At 49.0% G+C, this 23762-nt stretch overlaps 1 protein-coding gene across 1 annotated transcript; it reads right to left on the reverse strand.

The window, feature by feature from the left end:
• Window positions 1-2007: 2007 nt before the first annotated feature.
• On the reverse strand, window positions 2008-14584 carry Il17rb (interleukin 17 receptor B). The gene is made up of 11 exons (XM_032919275.1): window positions 14484-14584; window positions 12568-12592; window positions 11743-11883; window positions 10003-10130; window positions 9347-9473; window positions 8268-8315; window positions 6832-6974; window positions 6426-6491; window positions 5375-5474; window positions 3874-3969; window positions 2008-3015 (listed from the first exon to the last, which is right to left on the reverse strand). Exons 1-11 carry the CDS (start codon window positions 14541-14543, stop codon window positions 2450-2452), a joined length of 1500 nt encoding a protein of 499 aa, XP_032775166.1. The 5' UTR covers window positions 14544-14584; the 3' UTR covers window positions 2008-2449.
• Window positions 14585-23762: the final 9178 nt, after the last annotated feature.

Genomic DNA, 23762 nt, shown 5'->3' on the forward strand with positions numbered 1-23762 from the left:
CAGAAGTCATAGAATATGATTTTATGTTTGAGGGCTGTGAGCAGCTTGCACTGCCCTGTGCTTTCCAAAGCGGAATGTGCCTGTTGTCATCATTGTGCACACGAGTGTCTCTTACAGTGGTAGGATTTGGAGGAAGTTGGTTTGTGGTTCAAGTTTTGACACAAGCCATCTCCATCTTCCGTGATTAGCACTTTTATAAGCTCTGACAGCTGTCTTCCCAGAGGGCTGATCCTTGCCCTGCCTGCACTGCCTCAACCTTAGATACCTGCTCATGAAGCTGGCTGCAGCGAGACTGCGCTTCATGCATCTTTGGGTTTTTATTTTATTCGTAAGACATGTTAGAGTGAATGCTGTGGCCTTTTACATTGCCTCTTTTTTGCACACTTTTTATATTGCTGTGGATTGAAACCAGGACCTTGTACATGATATACAAATGTTCTATCACTAAGCCTTACCTGGAACTCACAGCTCTGCCTGCTTCCGTCCAGGGCACTACATCTAAAATGTTTGCCCCAGGAACTGGAGAGAAGTTCAGTGATCAAGACCACTTGCTGCTCTTCAGAAGATCTGGGTTCAGTTCCCTGCACATGTCAGGCCTTTGGCATCTTCTGAGTGGATACTCTTGTGAGTGGAAACTCACATGCACGTACCCACTTTCACACACACACCTACACATACTTAAAAATACATAGTTTTTTTTAAGTGTTTGCTAACTCGCTGGATCAATTACAAACTTTTGCTTTTGTTTTTGTTTTGTTTTGTTTTTTTAAACAAGTTTTCTCAGTTATGTAGCCCTTGCTGTCCTGGAACTCACTGTGTAGGCCAGATTGGCCTTGAACTCAAGTATTTGCCTGCTTCTGCCTTGGTGCCCAGGGGTTAAAGGGTTGAGCCAATGCGCCAGACACACCAGACCTCCGGGTACTAATATTGTAACAGTCAACTACCTGAAATACGGTCCCATTACAACACAGGTTTATTATGCTGTATGAAGCCATACTAGACAAATACGTATGCTATTATATACATTTTTTTAGTTTCTACATTAAGAAAAAGCTGCTTTGAGAAAGTAACGAGCTAGAAGGCCAAAAGATGTTACAAGTCTATATACTGTTACTGCTTCTGGTCAGATTTTTTTGTTTTCACTTTTGTTTTTAAATAATATTTATTTATGTTAGGGGGTGTAGAGAGAGTTCAGCAGTTAAAGAGCATTTGTTCTTGCAGAAGACCCAGGTTTGATTCCCAGCATCCGCCTGGTGGCTCATGTGTGTCTGTAATTCCAGTTCCAGGTAATCCAGCACCTTCTGACCTCGGCACCAAGCACACATGGTACACAGACATACATGCAAGCAAAACACTGCGATATATACAGTGTGTTTTTAAAATGCATGTAGAGTGTCCTCAAAAGCCAGAGAAGGTTGTCGGATCCCCAAACTAGAGCTAAGATGGTTATGAGCGGCCGTGTGGGTGCTGAGTCCTCTGGAAGAGCAGCCAGAGCTGAGTCTGTGAGCTGTCCTTCCTTCTTGGTAGTTGTTTATTTAAGTGATTGATTACAGAGAAGATTTATTACTTCAAGAGAGCTAATTTCACTTTAAGAATTAGTTTTGAACAGGAAATCTTAGGTAATAACCAAGAACTCTGGGCACCACAACAGTGGACAGGTAACTGGACAAAAGTAGACACTAGATTTATGGGTAACAACTTGTTCATTTGAGACAGAGCCCCACTGTGTGTCTCTGGCTGGCCTCAGACTCACAGAGATCCTCCTGCCTCTTCCCCTTGCGTGCTGGATTAAAGGTGTGACACCTATGAGGGACGGGGATGTATTTCAGTGGCAGGGCGTTTGTCTAGTGTGCATAACACCCTGGGTTCAATTCCTGGTACTTATAAGATAAAAAGTAAAGGTTACCTGTCCAGAAGTATGGTGAGGGAAAGCACTGTGCAAACACCAGACAGTGCAGTGGTTACATAGACACTGGATCATCTGGTCAGGCAGAATGTGTCCAGCTTGTGTGCTTAATAGGCTTGTTCTCTTAGGAAGCTACACATTAGTGAGAGCCTCCCAGAGGGGTTACTCATTAATAGATTAAAATCTTCAGGAGTCCACAGTCCTACGTGCAGCATAGAGCGTGGGCAGTGTAAGACCAGACACCTGACTGGGAAATGCCTCATTCCTTCCTGGCCAGAGTGCTGAGTTCATGGTGATAATCAGTACCCGGCTTTGTATATTCAAACATTTAGGTTCCACTCACTAATGTCTTCATAAAGCCAGCTAATGACTAGCCTCAGGCATCTGTGCTCAAGCTCTGACTGTAAACTCCAGTTTTAGAGAAGTTCTGTACATAGCACTACCTACACACAGCCTATACAGTACATTTCAGGGTCGTCACAAAGTGTTTTGTCACTGGAAGGTAGAGTAGGAAGGCTTCGGGTCCCTCTCCTCCTGGGTGGACTACAAGGGTGAACAGCTGCCGTGGCAGGCCTGTGGCCGTTTCTTCAGCGGTATGCTTTGCGTAGCCTTGAGAAGTTCTGTGTGGAAAGCTGGGGCGTCCTTCATGAGATGATACTGGGGGCAGACTCTCAGAGCATTATAGTCCCCTTTGAGGTCTGCTTCCCCAAGATAGACCACCAGGTATTTGTGCAGATGAGTCTGGCTGCTGAAATCGCTACAAAAGAGGTTAAAGGCAAGAGGGAACAGATCCTGAGAATTCTCCGTGGCACTGCCCTCCTTGTGGCCACAGGCACTGTCACAAAGGGAAGGGGCGTCACTGGGAAGAAGGAAGACCACTTTATCTGCTGCTTGCTTCTGAGTGGTAAGCCACTGCACAGGCCCCATCTCGGCGATTTTCTTTTTCTGCCATTTTTCAAGGATGACCTCACTTCTGCAGTAGTTTTGAAGAAAGTCAGTGAAGCGACAGACTGTGTGATGGAAACATATCTTGGATGGGTAAACCACCAGGACCTTAACAAGGGGCAGGAGCATGGCGGTGATAGGAAAAGATGTCTTTGTGCTCCTTCCTGTGGGGGAAACGTTGTTAATTGTGCAGCAAATAGCAGGCCTTTACAGTAGTCTAAATTGTCACAACTAAACGGGGCCCAGCAGACAGGAGGCCTTTACAGTAGACTAAAACTTCACTACTAAGTGATCCCCACCAGTGTCAGCCGGGATCAAGTTTTATTCCTGACAGAAGAAAAATTCTTTGATAGTCCTTTTGATGCTTGAATCTTAAAGGTACTTTAAAAGGTGTATTTCTAAGTCCCTATCAAATCAGCCTCCATAGTCAAGTTCTTCTCAGATAAACTCATAGCAGCTGTTGACGCTTGAGAGCACAGTGTTTGAAGCAAGCTGCTAAAACCTCTGTACCTTGATGCAGACAGGACCTCTACCCATCATAGTAGGAGTCGGGTCAGCTGTAGTTTGTACCGTCTTCTACCTGCAGGTGGTAGAGTTCTTCTCCCTCTAGAAAGTTTAGCCCCACACTGCCACACAGCACGACTATGTAGAAAGCTACTGTACCCCTGTAGTAACAGGGCACCAACAACGTCCTCTAAATGCAAATGTTCTTGAGATGGAAGTCCATGTGGCTTTCTTAGCTTGAAGGGATGGAGTTACTCTTCTGCCATGACACAGGACTAACTCACAGGGCACACTAACAGCTCCTCTTTGGTTTTTTGAGATAGATCCTTGTGTAGCTCAAACTAGCCTTGAACAGTAATTGATGAAATCCTTGAACCCCTGACCTCCTCCTCCCCCTCCTCTTCCTCTCAAGGGCTGGGAGTGCGGTTTATGCTGCCCCAGCTAGCTAGGTTTCTTTTTCTACACATGCTGATGGGGAGGATCTCATTAGAGAGTCTTCAGGAAGTGACCACCCTTACCTTTCCTCCAAGTTAGGTAGATCCCAACTGCCAGCACCCACGTAGCCACCAGCAGCACCAGGAGGAGAGGCAGCCAGCCTCTCAGCATGCTTCTGTCTGCAGGAAACAGCCCAGTCACACCTTTGTAAGTGGATCCTTTTACTCTTGGAAGTTTAGAACTTTCAAATGAAGGGCTAGAAGATCTTTAGGGGTCTGCTGACTAAGGGTTCTTTGCCAGTATCCAGGTCCTTCCAAAAAAAAATGTATTACTATGGCTGGAGTGATGGTTTAGCCGTTACAGGCTAGGCTCACAGTAACTGTCGTGTGTGTGAACACACGCCACAGCATATATGTGGACGGCAGGGACAACTTTAGGGTTTGTGTTCTCCTTTGACCGTGGGTCCCAGGAGGGAACCAACCCAGGTTGTAAACTGTGTACAGCAAGTGATTGAACTCACTGAGTAACTCACCTGCCCTCTCCCTGGATTTTCCACAGGAACTGGGAGTCGTTCTCTGAACTCGGGTTTCTATTCCTCAAGCATACACACATCTTCACTGTGGCAGCCAGAGTGTGAATGTTGGGGTTTTTGTTTGAGGAATTTTTGATCCTCAGGATGAACTTACATACATAATGCAGACACACCAGCATGCCCACATAGAGTCAGGGTTCTAGGGGAATTATCAAAAGCTTGGCTGGCTGATGTTGCCTTTTGGCCCCATCCCTGGGTTCAGAACACTATTTATCCATAAAAAGAACCAAGGCGTCTCTAAATCCACAGACATTTTCCAGAACATGCTCTCAGGCACCAGGGACCGTCTTTTGGTGCCAGTGTTCCTGATTTGTTAACCAAATAAGATTCAGGGAGAATCAAAATGTCTTGCAATGCATATACCCTCACAGACCTACACACACCCTCACAGACCCACACACACCCTCACAGACCCACACACACCCTCACAGACCCACACACACCCTCACAGACCCACACACACCCTCACAGACCCACACACACCCTCCCAGACCCACACACACCCCCACAGACCCACACACACCCTCACGGACCCACACACACCCTCACGGACCCACACACACCCTCACGGACCCACACACACCCTCACGGACCCACACACACCCTCACGGACCCACACACACCCTCACGGACCCTCACACCCACACACACCCTCACGGACCCTCACAGACCCACACACACCCTCACAGACCCAGTGCTGCTCACACCGGTCTGTGACTCCCACTCCAAAGCCTGGTGACACCTAGAACAATTCCCGTGCACTTGTTCCCCTTTTGTGTACCCTGCTTTTGAAGAGTCATTCATTTAAATCAAGCCTTTCTTATGTGGCCATGAGCTCTCTGGGGCAGCATAGTTCTGCCATAGCAGTTCAGGGCACGCAGGCAGGGACCTCTTAATGCTCCTCACAGACACAGCATAGCCCATTACGTATGAAAGAGGTCCTGTGGTTCCTGAGCCTCCCTGACCATCCCGAGCTAATGTTGGGTACTTACTGTCATCTGGAGGGAAGGGAGCACTTGTCTCTGAGCAAAGCACCACTGTCCCTTTGCGTCGAATGCAGTCATTGTCGCAGGTGTGTAAATATGGGGTCAGCTGAGAAGGGGTGATCAGAAAGTTCTCCAGTGGCTCAGGAAATGTTCTATAGTGTCCCCACTTACAACACCCTCCCCCCCGCCTTTTTCTGCTTTCACCTCTTGGCATGGTCACTTTTCTGCTTAGTCACACTTGTGTAGCCTACAAATCCAATCTGGTGACCGGAGACCAAAACACCTGTAATGCCCTTGAACTTTGTGCCTGTTCCTGACGTGGTTCTTTCCTCGTCTAAAAGGGCAGCTTCATCCCAATAAACATACAAATCTTGCCCCTGGACCGCAGGAGGCGATTTCCCTGGCACTGGGAAAGCCACAGCTTCCTGAAGGACGAGCGGTTGCTGTGGTGCCAGGGTCTTGCTCACGCTGAGTACTCGGTGTTCCAGGGAGTGGAGAGTGACGTACTTGGGTGTGGTTGAGTTGCACTGTGACCCTCTGTATACCCATATTGTAAACTATAGGGACCTGACTTCCTGTTTCCACCTGAATCAACTGAGGCCCCCAGAAGATGGACAGTTGCTCTCCACAGTTGAGGCATTGACCTGGATTCCAGCCTTCCAGCCTCAGGCTTTCGCAGCTTCACTTTTCACTTAAACCTGAGGCACTGAGGAAGTAAAATGGCTGTCCATCTCAGAATTACTCCATGATAGTAATAGAAATGAAGACACATTGGAAAGGCAGCAGCCACTACTCCAAACAAAAGACACTACAGCTGCCGAGTCAGCGTTCTGATCTCACCACTGCGAAGACCAGTAAGGACTCTGATAACACTGCTTGGTTGGGGAGAGACTTGCCATCCTTTAACAGAAGCCCCAGAGGGCTGTGTGTACTTATACAGAATTCAAGACATCCTTGCGTTAGTCCCTAGCATCCCACCGGTGACACATGCACATACAGAAGCGTCCATGGTGGAGAGACTGGTGCCCCTCCCTTCCCAGACTACTGTTGAACTCACCTCAACCAAGGCACCTTCACTCTCATCATTGACCGGAATGGCTACAGATGTCCTCGTCAGTTTGTTCTGGTGCAGACAAGTGAGACAGTCAAGAGCTACAAGTCACATGCGTGTAGAGACTGTCAGTGATGAAGCCACTCTTCCTGACTGGCTTCTGGTGCATCACAATAAGGACCCACTTCAGAAGCCTAGAACTTTTGCCTTTACTTGATTTTAGACTCCTCATCCCAGATGCCTACAGGGACTCTTTTCTGCAACATTAATCAAGGAAGCCCTGGCAGGCTTGGACAACAGTTAGCTTCAGCTCTCTTGAAACCTATGCAGAGGACCCTAAAATGTGTGTACTTCCCTTCACAATACCGAAACTAGAGGTTGGGACTGGGCTGGTGATTAAGGGGGAGAGTACCTCCAGCACTATAGAAACCCCCAACATCGTGTCCCGTCGAATGAGAACCATGTATCTGTTTCCAAGGGGATTGGTTGTAAAATTCACTTCCACGGTCTTCTCATTCTTCTTACAAGCTGTGATGTTTGGGTCCCACAGGCTTCCTGCAAATTGAGAGAGTACTCTGATAACTCCTCCCTTTACTGAGTCCCCAGGGTGCTTCACAGAAACAAATCTAAATCCTTAGGCACACACCCAAGAGACAGGGACTCAAGTATAGGATATCTTCTCACCCTGTTCCCAGAATCCAAAGTATCTGATGTCCAAGGAAGTTTAGGGACTACCCTCAATGCTGCTACTTTGCTACAAATAGTAACTTGAGCTGGTAGTGGTAGGTACATATCTCAGTCCAAGACTGGGTTCAATGCTCACCCTACATTTTGAGGTGAGAGAGCTAGGACCACTATTTTCTCCTTTCTAGGGTGGAAGGGCCTCGGTTTAGGAGGTAGGAGGTTATGTACCAAAATGGAAAGGCGGTACACTGAGACTCAGGATTTACAAGGACACACTGTCAGCCTGACTGAATCCAAAGGAGGAAGGAAATGCACACAGGATACTTACAGGAATCCCTGGCAGATCAACTATCAGAAAGCCCTTGTCTCACTCATATGACTTGCAAATAAGACTGGACACGTTTCCAGGAACATGTGTATGTAATAGCACAGGTTATCTTTCCTACTGAAGGGACCGTTTGGGGTCCCTGACTGGGAATGGTTCTAGGAGTGAATTGCGAGGTCTGATTCCAGGTCCTGGACTACACACACCTCACAGCTCCATTCTTTTACAGTGTTCTTTTGGTGGGAGGAAAGACCCACCCCCAGTGTCACTAACTTCATCAACACCACGAGACTATACTGCTCTGAAGTTTATACTCACCCTTAGAAGTCGGGATGAGGGACTGACTATCCTAAAATAGCCCCTTCATGATTGAGAAGAAGTTCTAAGAGTCTACCAGAGTGAAGGGGGTCTTTTGAGAAGACAACTGGGACCTTACTTGGACAAACTCTCATCCTCTTTGTTAATCCAAACAGAAGGTACCCAGAGCCTCCACTAATCACAGGTCAGTTGTGATGAGCAGGTTGCAAAGGCTCATGGGACTCTTCTCCAGTCACTAAACAGGTTCTCGCGGACACTGTTTTAAGTGGGATATGGGATAAAGTATGAGTTTAGCATAAGGACAGGAGTGATTTTCTGTAGCTGTTGCTGTCCTATGTAAACCTAAGAGCCCACCCCAGCCTGGGTAGCTGCTCAGCTCAGAGCCATTCCAGCAGCTCCTTCACTGACGTAAGAGACCCTCCATCTGTATATCTTAGTACTTTGTGTGAGGATGGATGGACTTGATGGGCCCCAGGAAGGAATTCTCCAAGTGACAGAAACACAATGCTGTGTCTATTTACCTGCTTCAATGCACTGCTTCTTATATTTCATCACATGGTTTAGGCAGCCTGGGAATGTGAATCAAAGTTGTTACATTTGAGTAAAAGGTATCTGTGTTATAACCCATTGCCCAGTACACACACACACACACACACACACACACACACACACCCCAAATATGAGAGAGACAGCGTCATCCTCCCATAGAAGCTTTAAGTAATCTCTTTTAAGTACAGCCTTTATCAAAACAGTCTCCAGGAGGTGACTTGGAAACCAAAAAGTGAAAGTTGATAATACACATAGGTCCTGCCTCTTCTAGACATGAAGCTCCAGGTGGTGGGTCTCCAGTAGGCACAGCCCTCACCAATAATGTCACACACCCCAGATAGGACATAATGAGGAGGGTTCAATGCCTTCTGTGGCCTACATACAAAGCAAGCATCAGACAAATCCGGATTGGAAACAATCTAGATAATGTTTGACAAGGGCGTGGAAAAGGGTGGCCAGAGGCTGGGGTGGCACAATGATTGAGTGACTCTGGAACAGGAGGAAACTGTAATGGAAAAGCAGCTGAAATCCAAAGAGCCTGGTGTTTAGCTACTGGAAATATGCTGACGTTATGTCCCCGTTTTCACAAGTGCACCCTAAAAACAAGATGCTGACAACCGGCGGGACTGGAACCAGAACCCAGAGCTGTGTGGGACACCTACTTTTGCAACTTTTTGAAAACCATCACCAAACAAAACTCACTTAAAAATAAAGGACACCCTCCCACAAAACAAACAAACAAAACAACAGTGAGCTTTGGTCTCATCAGGAAGCTAAAAAGTACCGTGTAGTAAATGGTGTGACACCAAAGCCACTCGGGATGGCTCAAGGCACCAACCGCAAAGGACCAGGGTTGGAGCTTCACCGTTGCTGTGTGCACTGCCCAGGGCAAGTGTGTCCTGCTTGGCACCCACATTCACCTAACTGAACCCTCTACCCTGAGGACCGTGTCCACAGATGAGGAAGCTGACAGCCCGGAAGGGTTCCCAAGGCTCACTGCACCAACCGCATGCCAGGATGCATGTGACACAGTAACACGGAGGATGTTTACCTGGCGAGGTGAAGTTCACAGACAAAGAAGGGCTGTCCTCGTTCATGTTAGCATTGGGGATGTTATGGGCCCCGATGAGATAGAGCGTGCTCAGCTCCACAGGGAAGCCGACATAGGAGAATGTCCACTGCAAAACGAAGCAAGAACCACTGTGGGGGCATTTTCATTTGTAAATGTTTTCACATTTATGTATTGCGTGCATGCATGTGTGTGCTAATGGGGGGTCATGCCATACTGCACATGGGAATTTGGACAACTCAAAGGAATCGTTCTCTCTACCATGTCGGTCCTGTGGACTGAACTGAGGGGTGTCAGGCTTGAGAGCCCCACCCCTCCTTTTGTCATTCAATGGAGCATCCAGCTGATACAGGTCTCTGGCCAACGTCTATGTAGCGAATGGGCACAGCCCAATCTACTGATAAAACTCAGAATCAGGAAAGTGTGGCATTTTAGAGCCAGGATACAATTTAAGTTCAACTCCCCTCCCGTGGATGGGCATTGAGTCTCAAAGATGCTGCCTTCCCCAGGCACTGAGCCTTAAGTGAGTCTGGAGCCAGGCATCTTGCTCTGCTCCGGATCATCAGGCTTTCCCGAAGTGCTTTTTGTGCTCCCCACACCCAGGGTCTGTCTGTCAAGGACAGTCTGGAAGTACTTGCTTTGCCGCCGGAAGGTCTGGTCTGGCTCTGGAAGGCCTCTGTGTAGTTGCACCTCACGCAGCTGTATGAATGCATGTTGTTTTTGCCACTCACGCAGATCTTGGTGGCCTTCAAGAAGCGGATGCTGGCTGCAGAGACAGTGAAGTGGGAGGTTGCTTGCATTAGCCCCATGTGGCTCACATATACTCAACGGTAAATGCCTTGTCTCGGCTGGTGTGTCCAATGGTGTCCAGTGTGCAGACGGAGTGAAGGTTTGGGGAACTTTGGGGGGAATTCTGCTTGAACTTTCCACAGCTCTTCAGCAGTAAGTGTAAATTCATATTCCAAAGCCCAAGACCCCTTGCTTCTAGGCTGGCCTGAATTGCACAAAGTGCCTGTGGTTAGTGATACTTCTGTCCTGCTCTAAGAGGACTGCCCTAGGCTGTGTGTCTTTCAGTGCATCCATGTGGGTACTTCCTTTAGGTGTGCCCCGGGATGGGATGAATGGGTCCTAAACACTGCTTATTTCTGGATCAGTGGATGCTCCAGGCTTTAGCTTTTGCTAAGCACCAGTACCCGACTGTGCCTGTTCTGACTGCCCTATGTCTGTACAGACCATACTTTCTAGTCTGTCTGTTCCCCCATCCCTATATTTCCAAGTTCCCTTTATAAAGTCCATAACATCATCAACCAAAGACCTCACCCTGCTTGATGTGGGGCAGAACCTATTGTAGCATCTCACAAGAGTCTCCTGGGGCCCTGCCCTGGTCCTTCCAGCCCTACCCCACTCACATAAATCCAGCACGGCTTTGGGACATCCCTGGCTGCCGCTCCTACTACGCTGAAAACGTGCTGACGAAGCAGGCCCATCACTGACTTGTTTCCCATGTCAAAGGGACCCTTCTCCCGGCTCCTTCTACAACCTCCTTGAGGTTTTGAGACAAGGTGTTGCCCTGTAGCCCAGGCTGTCCTGGAACTAATAGTCTACAGCCCAGATTGGCCTCACACTGTAGCAACCTCCTGTTTCAGTGTCCCAGGTGCTGAGCAAACGGACTCTTGACTAAACCAAGCTCAACGCCGGCAAACAGACACCACAGGCATAGGCAGTGGGATCCCAGGATCGGCTCGTGTAAGGAATGTGCATGGTGCTTTCGACGTAATCAGGAGAAAACGCCAGGACTTGGATGGCGCCATTTGAGATGTAGGAAGGCAACCCAAGCAGAGCTTTTCCTAAAATGAGGGGAGTCATCTCCTCCATGAAGTATGACTGAGGAAAGCCTTTGCTCATCAGCGACTTTGCACACTGACACACTCAGCCAAGAGCTGCCCCTCACTCAGAGCTGCCTGTGCTTTGAGTCACTTCCAAGCCAGAGTAGCTCCCAAGCCCCCACCTGACCTCAAACCACTTATTTTGTTCTTTCGTGTGCCACTGTAGGCACAATTACAGATACATGTATGGCTCTTTGTACGCTGGCTGCTTGTGTTTGTGACATCCATATTGTTTTACACACACACACACACACACACACACACACACACACACACACACTTCTCATTGCTGTATTGACTTCCAAAGTTCCCCCTTTGTGATTCCTTTTTGTTCTTGGTCATCTGGATGCTGTTATGAAGAGTGCTACTGTACACATCCTAGGATAGTATATGTCTCTGTACTTCTGGGGTGTGTGCCGAGAACTGGAATTAATGGGGCCTATGTCCTTCATGTTCCTAGTTTAGTAGACACTCTGACTGACGCAAACTTACCGTCTGCCCGGAGTATCCAGCTTATGTTCATCAGAATTGAAAACTCCTCTGTTGCCACACTTGTCTTGACAAGTTCCACTCGGAGGTCCCTCAGGTCTCCCGGAGTGAGTGTATGTTGGACCATCCACTCTGGAGATGGCCCTGGGAGGAGGCAAGAAGACTTCCTATGACACTCCTGTTTTGGGCCCAGTCAGAAGTTACTTCCTCCAAGTGATCTTTCCTGTTCCATCACCCGTTCACAACTCACTTCTGCCAAGGAAAACCAAACTCCTAGATGCTGGCAGATTTACGCACCCAAATAAATTCTCTCAGCCTCATGGCCCCAAACTACACAGCATGTGGCGTAGTCCAGGCATGTGTGTGTGTGTGTGTGTGTGTGTGTGTGTGTGTGTGTGTGTGTGTGTGTGTGAGACTAATGCCAGTCCTCCTTCCTCCAAGCCTCATCCAGGACTCCAGCCATCTAGCCCTCACTATGACAGCTTTCTCAGGCCCTCACTTTGCTGCTCCTGACCTTCCGGCTCATTCTCCCAAGTCACATCCTTGGCCAAAACCTACCTGTAAAACATTCACTGCCTACTCCCGACAGTGATGTTCCCATCTCACACCATAATCTTGGTTCCTCTGTGGGGTGGCAGGTACTGCCTCCCACTTAGCATGGTGAGTCCCACTCTGCCTGTGTGCTAATTCATCGGGAGGCCAGCCCATTTCAAACACATCCTACTCCTCAAATTCCGCCTCGAAAACCTCACTCCCCTCAGTTAACAAGGCAACACACCATGCTGTGCCTGGTCATCTGTGACCTCGCCAGTTCTCTAATGCACCCACCTGTCTCAGAGCCACACTGAATAGTCTGCAGGAAAGAGAGAAGCCAGACGTCATGTTGAAGCCAGTAAACCACAATGCTTCATTTACCAAATTAGGCAAAACACCATCTTTTTCCTTAGATGCGTGCACAAGTGACAAGTTCTCAAAGAAAGATGCACTGGAGAGATGGTTCGGCAGTTAAGAACATATTGTTCCTGCAGCGGACCTGCATTTAGGTTCCAGCTCTCACATCAGGCAACTCCCAACAACTGCCCCTAGCTCCAGCTCCAAAATCCAATGTCTCTTGTTTCTGAGGGGAGGGTTGCGCGCACACACAGACACACACACACACACACAGACACACACACACACACAGACACACACACACAATTAAAACTTTTTAAGTTTTTTGAAAGGAAGGAGCTCATTTGATTGCACTTTGAGGGGAATTAAACTGCCCCACTGTAGCTGTGATGGACCATGGTTTGCCTGATTTCTTGGCAGCTGCTCATCCACTTGAAGACCAGGTAGGCTCCAGCATGCTTGCTTTCCCTTCCTCAGATTACTGAGGGCCACGGTAAGGCCCCCTTTACCATCTAATGCTTGGTTGGTTGCTTGGTTTGGGGGACAATGTAATATTAATTTCTCCAAGTAAAGAATTGACTGTGCAAAGAGAAGAAAGCAGGTAGCAATGACTTCAGCCCACATCCCCTCACCCCCACCCCCAAGCTCATATCATATTTCTTTTCTGATCTAGGACTCAGCTACTTAGAAAAACAGGGGGGAACAGGAGGGTGACACAACTGTGATTTCATCTTTCTAAAACAGCTTTCAAAAAAGTAAAACTCATCAGTGTCTACGAAAGGCCAGTACTAAACCTTTTGAAGTTTAATTTCTAAAAAAAAAAAAAAAAAAATGAATAGTCTGGTTCCAGAATAGCATATTTAGCCTAAAACATTTATTTCAGTTGTCAGTAATCTTCAGTGGCAAGACACAATGTGACAAACCCAAGGGACTCTAGGATCTCAGCCCCCTCATTCCAAAACCTTGGCTGAAGGCAGGAAGCAAAGGTTTTGATGGAGCAAATTCTGTTTGGATGAAGTCATCCATTGTCCTTTGTTTTGTGACATTCTCTTATTAAACAAATGAGCCACCTGTAGGAACCGAGATCTAGTTGAAAGGTAGCAAGACAAAGTGCAGAAAAAAGCCAGGCGACAGCTCTACACATAGTAGAGTTTATTCCGTCTTCCCCACAGCTGCCCCCAGGACCGTTCTTATGCACAGAGGGCAAGGACAGCAGCTGCTGGTGTCAGGACGCCATGAACAAGCTTTGACTTTCCACAGTCATCAAGGCCGCCTTGAACGGGACAGGGATTGCATCTAAATGCCTTGTTGAGGATGAGCTTTTTCCTCTTGAATAACCAGAAAGGTTCTTTCATGAGGACTGGAGAAGAACTAACAGATACTACCTTCTGCAGTCAACATGGCCCTAGACAGAAAGGAAAAGCCAGCAGGCAGACAGACGCCGGCTGGCTGTCGACCCAATAGGTGGGAAGCACAGATATAAGCAATACCGTCTTGTTTGTCCTCATGAACCCGGAGACGAGGCACGCTACCTGTGTGAGTTGAGTACCACCCCCCTCTTTCAGGAGAATTCTAAGACTAGGTAAGCACAAATGCCCAGGGTGGCACCTGTGACAGCTCTAAACCTCGCGCCCCTGGGGAGGCAGTCTGATCGCAGATACCTTCTAGGATGGGAATCGAGTTCAAGTCCCATTGTGGTTATCTCAGGGGTGCAAAACTGGTCTCTTTCTGAGGGTGGTCCACGGACAATTTCCTCGACAGTCGAGCTGATAGGTCTTCATGTGCTTGTCGGGGTTCAGCTAAAAGGATGGAAACTGAGGGAAAGGGTGCCCACGGCGGAGGGGGATGCTTACCGGCTCTCGGGACAGGGCACTCCTGCACATAGCAGCCAGGCTCAGCAACACTAGCAACATGGCCCGGCCACCGCCCACCACCACGCGGAGCTGGGGCGGGAGATCCAGGGTCCTCTTATCCAGGAGCCCGCGGCAACTCTCCGGGCTCCGCCTCCGACAATACTGCCCTGCCCTAGCCGGGGCGGGCGCTGGCCTGGTCCCAAGACAGTAAAGTGGCCGCCTGGTCGCCCGCGGGGCTCGCGGGGATGGGCGGGGTGCGAATGACTCGAGCCGGGGAGGATAGAAGTTCCAGCAGGCGCGGTGCGTGTCGAGCCCCGCGCACAGGTGTGTGCCGCAGGTCAGGCGCCTGGAGCCAGACAGAGCAGCCCCGGCCGGGCGGAGGAGAGCACGCGACACTCCGGGTCCGCCAGTTAAAGCGCAGCGGGCGAGGATCGGCGGCCACCGCCTCGTCGGTGCTCCTGATTCCAATCCTTCTGCGATCGACCGTCCCGGCCCAGGTGCGGAGGTGTCTTGGGTGAGTAGCGAGCTTCGGGTCTTAGGCTGGGTGGATCGGGAGGACCTGAAGCCTCCTTTACCCAGAAAGAGTCACAGAAAGAAAGGGGGGAGGGATTCGAGCCACTGAAAGCTTCTGGGCTTCTTTGAGAGAACTAGCGACCAGTGACAGGAACTTACAGTTACAAGGTAATCGTGATAGGAATCTCCACCCCTGGCCCCTCAAGCTTTCTGGTTAAGTGTATTTCTATAGAATGAGGTCTGGCGGTTACATCTGGGGTCCCGAAGCTGGTGTCTCAGCACTGTGGGTTCCGAGCTGAGGTTCTGACATTTGGGTGCCTGAATGAAATCTGCCGGACTCTCTCCACTGCCTCTCAGACCTTAATTCTGGGAAGGCAGACTAGGGACCATCCTTTTGAGATAAAATGGCTTGAGACGGGGATAGCCCAGTATCATTTGGGGTTAGAGTAAGGACTACCGAAGCCTGGAATTCTGCTGCTTCGACCCTTCATACATCCGTAGTAGAGCTGGGATCACCAAACTCTTAGACGCGGAATGGAATTGGAGGGAGCCCTCAGGCAGAAGTCCTGCTTATCCCAGCCGAGAGAGGTCGGGTGGAGTCAAGCAGCTGTGTTTGCTGAAGCCCAACTGGGATTCAGAGTAAATTCATCCGTGAGACTCAGGTGAAGGTTCTGGCTTTGATTCACCTGGAAAAGGCTCAATCCCTAGCCTCTGTGGGATTGCAAGGAATAGTTTCCTGAGAAAGGAGATTGACAACAGGGAAACTGTAGACCCACCCCCACCTGGGACTGGGCCATCCTGGGCCCTCACTCCACCTCACTCAACCAGTGGTTCCTGGGAACACTTTGAGCTTTCATAGCAGCCCTTCTGAAACGGTAAACACTTCCCTGCTACCGGGGTGCAAAGGTGTGTGCTCTTGGCATGAAGCTGAGCGCTGGGACAGAACGCAAGGCCAGAGTGCCTGCCCTGATGCAAAAGCAAGGCGGAGATGGCCTCTTTCCAGTTTCCCTCTGAGAAATTTGTCCCATGGGGCCGAGGAACAGGGCGAAATGTTTAGATGGCAATCGGTCTTTGGTTTTGAAAAACAACCCGTGGAGCTGTGCAGACAAGTAGGGGACCGCTCCCTCTCAGCTGAGCGAGTCACTACTGATTGCCAACGTGTTCATTCAGTGAGCGGCTGAGTGCCAATCCCTGGGCAGGCTTGGGGCTGCTCTGACAGAACACACCCTGCTGTCGTACCCTCAGGGCAAAAGGCTAGGGCTTTGGGACAGCAGGGATTGAGAGTTAAGGCCCAGGAACAGGTATGTGAGTCAGCCATTTCTTGGCCCCTGAGGCAGAAAGGCGGGCAGAAGGTGTTTCAGCTCTGGCAGGAAAGTTCTGATGTCACATGAACACAGACCCTGGAGTAACCTCACCTGACATTGGCAAGGGAAGGTGGGACAAACATAAGGAACTGGGTACTGGATTGACTTGCTTTGAGAAATGGGTCAGGACAGCTAGCTGGGTTTCTTATCGCTGGTGGCAAAGGAGAGAGGAAGAACCAGGTGAAAGGGGGTAGGAAGGGGTAGAAGCTATGGGAGGATACCCAGGTTAGGATGCTAGGACAGCCTCCAGACACAGCCTGTGAAGTCCCCCAACCCACCTCCCAGGCCAGTGATGACAGGCTCAGAGATGACACTGCCCTGACTCTGGGACAGGGGCATGTACCTGTGGCCCGTGGGCAGTGGAAGGAAATATAAGCAAGACTCAGCCGCTATAGACAGGGTCATACCTGGCCAAAGAGCTGCCTGTCCTCAGTACTTTCCACCCTGCCACAAGTGCCCTCCTCACCCCACAATGATCCTTGTTCACTGAACATTGGGCCTCTAAGGTGACCAGCTGAAACGGACCCACTTGCTTAGATGCCCAAGCCCAGAGGCAGGTGCCACAGACCACCCAGGAGAGTGTATCATCAGAGGGACCAAGGCTTGGATTTCAGGTAGAGAACGGATTCGGCGTGACAGACAGACACAAACTCGAGGTGTGTGCTGTTGTGAAAAGCTTTACTTCTTGGCATAGATTTAAGCAGTTAGAACAGGTCCATCATAATTGGCAATCATCCAGCTCTTATTCATCACCCCACCAAATGTCCCATGCAAGGAGGAAAACTGAACGTACAGTCTAGGAAACAATTCTCAGCTGCAAACAATAGTTTAGAAAACTGCAGTTATACTGCCAGGCTTGTGGGCACCAGGTATGCGTTCAACATTTACCTTTGTTGTAATAAAGTTTAAACTTTATATTTATGGCCCCTCAGAATAAAATGGAAACTTTTGTAACCATTCTATAATTTCTTTCATTTCTTGCTCAATGTTAGTTTCTCTCTCCCTTCTAGTTAACTCTTGATAAGTTTGTTCAACTTGTTGGAACTTATCCATGTTCTTTCTAAAAGAAACATCACTATTTTGAATCATGCTAAACAAAACTTATCCAAAAGGGGGGAAAGGCTTTTCTGGAACAGTCATGTTGTTAGTGACTGCAATTAATTTCTCTCCTACTTGCTGGGAACTAATGGGTGCAGCAGTTGAATTCGTCACAGCCGTTGAGTTCATCGGGATCATGATGGTGTGAGACGTTTCCTTCTCTGAACTTTCAGTTCCTGAGACATCTAAAGGTACATGGCCATCTTCCCACACTGCTATGTTCTTAAAATCAGATATTGTTGACAGGCTTAAAGTTGCTAAGATCACCAAGGCTAGAACACAGAAGGCACCTCCACGGCAAGCATAGACCCCAGTCATCATCTATTTGTAGGGAAACTGCCAGGACCTCCAGGAGGCCAAGCCATTCCAGGCACAGGCCTCTGTCTGGACAGAAACGAAGCACAAGAGCTTCACGTCACACGGACTCCACTGGAGTGGGTGTGGCAGGCAGAGCCACAGAAGAGGGCTTAGCGTCTTCTCCTGGATGTAAGGCAAGCCACCGCCGCTCTCCTCAGAGGCTCAGTTGCCTTTTCTGTACAACTAAATGAGCGGGCCGTCATAGTGAAGAGGTGTCTGGAATCTGAAGGGAGCAATCCTTAGAGATTCTCCCCAGGCTGCCCTTAGTCATGCACTCAGTCTGCAGGGCTACCGGAGCCGCCTGGCTCAGCAAAGTCTTCATGTCCAGGGGGGAGGCTGCTCGTTAAATCTCAGGATGAGTGAATAAACGAGCACATGCCTTCCTCCAAGGCCATGCCGAAGCCTGCACCCCTGGGAAGCTTGCTTTGGATTTCTTCCATCGTGTAGGAAGTCACAGTGTGGTCCAGGCCTGGAAGATGACTTTGTCCATCCCCCAGCCTTCCAGCAGGTCTGTGTGGCCACTGCAGCTGGGACTCCAGCCCGGTTTCCTGACTCTGTGACTCACTTGCTATCCCTTGACCATGGCCAAAGCTCTTGGTCTCTTGCCACCTCAGTTTCCCCATGCACCTATAACATGGAACTGGCATTACCTCTGTCACTCTAACAGAGCCATCAGGAAACTCAGAAGAAACCAGAGTGGGAAAGCAAGTTTATGGGTTTAAATTTGCTGCATAGATTTAAAGCAAGGGAGACGAGACAATTAAAAATTTTTTTTTATTCTAATGTCTCCATGTTCTCAAACGGAAAAATTCTCTTGGACCCTTGATCTTTGTTACTCTGCTGTATCCGTCCTGGAGAGAGCAAGGCTGTGAGGATTGTTGACATACAATTGAGTCTAGCTTCCGCCCACACAGGTGGAATTTTCCACTTTGTGTTTTTTTTTTTTTTTTTGCAAATATTAATCAAGTCTCTGGGCAGTCAACAGTGGATTCATTGTCTCGTGAAGAGGGAGCCGGTTCTGGTGAATGCTGCCAGGGAGGGCTCTTTGGGCAGCCCTAGCTGGCATAGTAGCTACTGGAGCATTCCAGCCTCTGGTGCTACCTCTGCCCTCTGTTCCACTCCAGCTGCTTGGATTCATCCATGACTAATTTAATGCTATCTTTGAGCCAGAAACCCTGAGAGTCAACCAGGACTTGCCAGTCCTTGATCTTGAACCTGAGCATAGAACGCCATATGTTTTCTGCCCAGGACAAGGGGCATAGAAAAACCCCAGACTCAGCCATGATTGTAGTTCAGTGTTAATGCTACCTCAGCCAATTCCAGGAGGTGAAACCAGCAAGGGCATGACCTCCAGCACGTGAACTCTGTACCGTGGACACTTGTGTTGATTTACATGTTTTTATTATCACATCGGGTCTTCCGAAAGTGTAGACCACAGAAGAAATGGGGAAGCCATTTCCTGCCCTCAGTGCCTCATTAGATAGATGGGAGTCAGGCTGGTGGGGATGCAAGGAAAGGCACCTAGCACTGTGTTGTTGGAAAGAGAAGGCAGAATGATCTGGGTTTCCATCACCAACGGTTGGGTTAACCCGTAGTTGATATTATTATTGGTGGCAGTTAAGGGTCACATTCTGTATGTCCTGGAAGAGAAAAAAGGTACTTGCATGAGGTTAAGTAAGAATGGGGGCGAGGATCAGACCATATAAACTGGGTGAAATCTCAATGTGCTTTGAGCTTTGTATTTTTAAATATTTTAGATCCTGCAAAAAATATTTTAAATCCCGCAAAGTCTCAAAATCATGAATCCCCTGCCTTAGCCTTGACCTCCTAGGTGGCGGGATTACAGGTGCGCTCCACTGTGTTCTGCGAGTTTTCCTTTTGCCCTCATAAAAACAAGAAACTACGTGGTAGATAGCTGTTTCCATTTCAAAGACTTACGTATGCTCTATCTTGCGTGTATGAGATTTTTACCTGAATGTATTTAAATGCACTGCAGGGATGCCTGGTGCCATGGAGGCCAGGAGAGAAAGCATGGGTCCCCAACCTAGAACGAGAGCTAACGTGTGGTTTTGAGCCACCATGTGGACGCTGGGACCTAAATCCGGGTCCTCTATAAGAAGAGCAAATGCCTTGAACCACTGAACCGTCGTCTTTCCAGCCCCATGTCCAGTTTTATAAATCAAAAAACTGATCCCCCTAGAGTCGGTCTCCCGGGTGTGGCTGAGCTGTGACCACAGCTCCGGGATCTTGACCAAAACCATCTTTCGCTTTTCTGAAGTCGGAGACTTGAATGTGGAACCCCAGTGTATAAGACATGTACAAGCGCATTTATTTTATAAGTTGATATTTGCATTTTTATTTTGCATGACACCCCCACACCCCACCTCCACCCCGAGGGGGAACACCACCACCACCGTGTTCGGGAGTGTATTCTAGAACCTGGAGCTGCAGGCACTGAGCAACCTCTAACAGGATTTGCTTCTGCCGTGAGTTCAGTGACAGCTGTTTTCGTTTACTACAGGGGAGTAGTTGGGGAGTTCCCCTTTAAGCCGCTCTCCTTGCTTTCTTGGAACCTCCTGTGGCTAAAGATTCAGAAGGTCAGAAGGGGGCATGGCATGTATGTAAGCTGGGGGCCTGATCACAGTCGTGAAGGGCCTGAAGCAGGGCAGGTACTACGGACCCACAACCCGCTCTCATTGGACGCGGAGGTGGCTTGGTGCTCAATGACAGGTATGAAGTAGTAGGCCGGTGAACTGGGCTTCAGACCACATAGGCTTTATGGAACTTTTGTTCTTAATGTAACCCAAGTGTTAGGGCAAAAGCCTGGCCCCAGCAGGCTAGGCTAAGCCACACACCCCTGTATGTCAGTTAGAGATGAGAGGTGAAAAAACGGAAAGAGGAGGTTGAATCCATGTGGCCACGCTGGGGAGATTGGGTAAAGAGCCCAGTGTCTTCCCCGAACTAGCAAGATGCATCTATATGGATATTGAGGACAAGAAGGCTGCAAAGACAGGTCTTTAACAAGCGCAAACCTAGACAGGAAGCCCGTCTTAGGAAGCAGCTATGAAGGAGAAGACAGAGCAGAGGTGTTTGTGCTGGATTTGGAAAACCCGGGAGTAAGGTTGCAACAAGAAGCCCGCTTTGGAAAACATGAGATCTGAGACCCGCTCCATGGACACGCGCTGTTGTACAGGCTTCTTGCACTACTCTACTGCTGTTGTGGTGGAACAAATAAAAGTTTTTAAAGAAAAAAAAAAGAATAGAGGTGTGCAGTCATAAGGAAGGTGTGGTCTGGTTGGTTATTGTCTCTGTTCTGATTCTGCAGAGTGGTCTGAAGAAGTCTTTACTGATTGAGGGGAAAACAAAATGATCCAGGTCACAGCCTCACCCAGGGACAATGGCCTCACCCAGGGACAATGGCCTCACCCAGGGACGGTCGCCCTCCTCTGGGGTTGCTCTGCCCCATTGGTTCTGTTGGTGGTGGAATCCAGGGTAACTAACTTATCTCTCTGCTCCAGTCTTCAGGGGGACCAGAGAGTGGATGGACGGGCTCCCCAGTCATTTACACAGCTTTGCAGAATCTAGCAGGAGCTCAACCCGAAGTAAGCAGGACACGCACACGTGAAGGCAGAGAACCCAGGATTTCATCCTGCGTTTAATTGTCCTGTGAGCCCAAGAGGGCGTGAGCTCTTTGTAGTAAGATCCATTTCCACACTGCCTAGTGCCTTCCGTTGTTTCTTAACGAAGTGCTGGAAAGACAGCTCTCTCTGATGGACAGAACTGCTGGGTAGGCTCCAGCATTCAGGGCGCAGTTTCTAACATGCTCGAACTTCCTGTGGTGAATTCACTTACCTATTTTCAGATTCTTTTAATTTCTCATGGTCTTATCTTAAAACACATTGAAAATTGATCCCAGCAATAAAGCTTCATTGAACAGCTTCAGTAAAGCGTCTCCAGAAGGCCTCTGGCTCCTGGGAAGAGTGAACAGGGTCTGTCAGCGCCGTGTCCAGTCTCTAAGCTGGTCCTTCAGCCCGGACCAGGCCTCTGCCTCCCGCCTTAGTGCTCTCTGCCCCTCCCTTGTGGATGATATTTGAGATTCTCAGTCTACCGTGGTCGAAATCCTCCCTGGTATGAAAATTTGAAAGCATATGCAAATTTAGCAAGAGGGAACCCAGGCGGTAACTCCTGGGCTGTTCTCTGGTCTAAGTTTCCTGCCCTCCTATCCCCTGTGGGTAACCTTTTTTTTTTTTTTCTTTCATTGTAGTCTTTGTGTGCTTTTTACAAAATGCATAATCTGCCATGTAAATGTCATGTAGATACAGGATTGAGGAAATAAAGGCTCGAGAGTATCCGCCCCCATACCCCACCCCACTCCCTGACGGTTTTTGTTTATTTCTGAAAAGGTGTTAGTGAGTATACCCCAAGACCACTGTCATATCTGACAGACAATGGTTTCCTATCTTCCTCAGATCTGAATTCTTGTCCCCAGGATCTAGGTAAGAGCACCATGGCCAGACACGAGCAGTGTACAGACCCCTTATTTCTCTCACAAACTGCAGATCCTCCCCTGCCCTCCCACCCCATCCCCCACCATTTCTAGTTACTTGAGCTTATTTTTTTTTAAAGATTAATTTATTTATTACATATAAGTACACTGTAGCTGTCTTCAGACACACCAGAAGAGGGCATCAGATCCCATTACAGATGGTTGTGAGCCACCATGTGGTTGCTGGGATTTGAACTCAGGGCCTTTGGAAGAGCAGTCAGTGCTCTTAACCACTGAGCCATCTCTCCAGCCTGAGCTTATTTTTAAGAAATGCATGTGGTTTCCCCACATGGATTCTGTGCCCCTTGAGTGTTCTGTTTTCTGTATTTTCTGTGCTTGGTGGGCATACCTGAAAACAGGATGTCACTCTAGTGTAGGTATCAATTAGCTTTACGGTATTAAGACTCTATCCCCAGATGAGGAGAGGAGTCCCTTGTTTTCAGTCATCTTCTTCACACGATGTCACCTTGGTGAGGTCCAAGCTGACTCTTACCTGTTTCCTTTCTCACTTCTTCTGGTTCCAGGGACCCCTCATTCTCAGGACACTCCAGCGGCCACTGTGGGGGGGGGATGTGGTGGGGAGAACAGTGGCATCACTGAGTCACTGAGGACATTGTTAGGGTGCCGTGGGGAAGCTTCGAGGGAAGGAGTGTGGAGCCTGAGCGGACAGGGTCTGTGGGGTGGGCAGAAGCAGATACACATCATTTAGAAGTCAGTGTTCCTCCGTACCGCGGCTCCCGTGCCCTCCCCTTCCTACTTTAGGGGATGTTTTTACTCTCCACCTGCTTCTGTCAGTCTTAGGCAATGAGGGATCCTTACTGTTGGTAAATGAAACAACCCCCCACCCCACCTCCATGTTGGTCCCTGCTGGGTACAACTTGATAACTCAAGCCCACCAGGCTGCCAGTGCTCTGACACCTATGCTGGGCCTGGCACAAGAAGGACCTTTAGTTCCCCTGAGGAATAGTTCATTTTCCTCTTGTTGTCCTATTACTGCCCAAGAGCCCAGAAACCGAGACCCTTGCTCAGCTGGGGCCACACTGTACCATGTCCCCAGCTGCTCTGAGATCCTCTTGGCTGTTGGTCCACTCCCCCATGTACAGGACAGCACAGCACAGCTCAGCTCAGCTCCTACTTGGAGCGTAAGCACCTTCCTTGAGCCGACCTGAGCCGCATCCATTCCCTTCTGCTGGTCTCTTACCTCTGGGAGAGCCACCCAACAATAGCCTTATTGCATCCTATCTTCTTAATACACCGTGGGCAATTGGTGTCCCCTCCACATAAGACTTCAAGGGAAAGAGGTGGCAGGTTAATTCCTCCACTCCCCATACACAGGAGCAACATATCCCCTGGTTTGCAGTATAATGCGTTGTTGTTAAATATCGGCCCGCACCTGTCCAG

The sequence above is a fragment of the Rattus rattus genome, chromosome 13 (genome assembly GCF_011064425.1).
Source record: "Rattus rattus isolate New Zealand chromosome 13, Rrattus_CSIRO_v1, whole genome shotgun sequence".
Lineage (NCBI taxonomy): Eukaryota > Metazoa > Chordata > Mammalia > Rodentia > Muridae > Rattus > Rattus rattus.

Coding starts and splice junctions, on each gene's coding strand:
- Il17rb (XM_032919275.1), bottom strand. CDS start 14,543: ATGTTGCTAGTGTTGCTGAGCCTGGCTGCTATGTGCAGGAGTGCCCTG. Junction 12,593..14,483: donor GTGCCCTGTCCCGAGAGCCG/GTAAGCATCCCC, acceptor TCTTTCCTGCAG/ACTATTCAGTGTGGCTCTGA. Junction 10,131..11,742: donor CTGGATACTCCGGGCAGACG/GTAAGTTTGCGT, acceptor CTGTCTCTGCAG/CCAGCATCCGCTTCTTGAAG.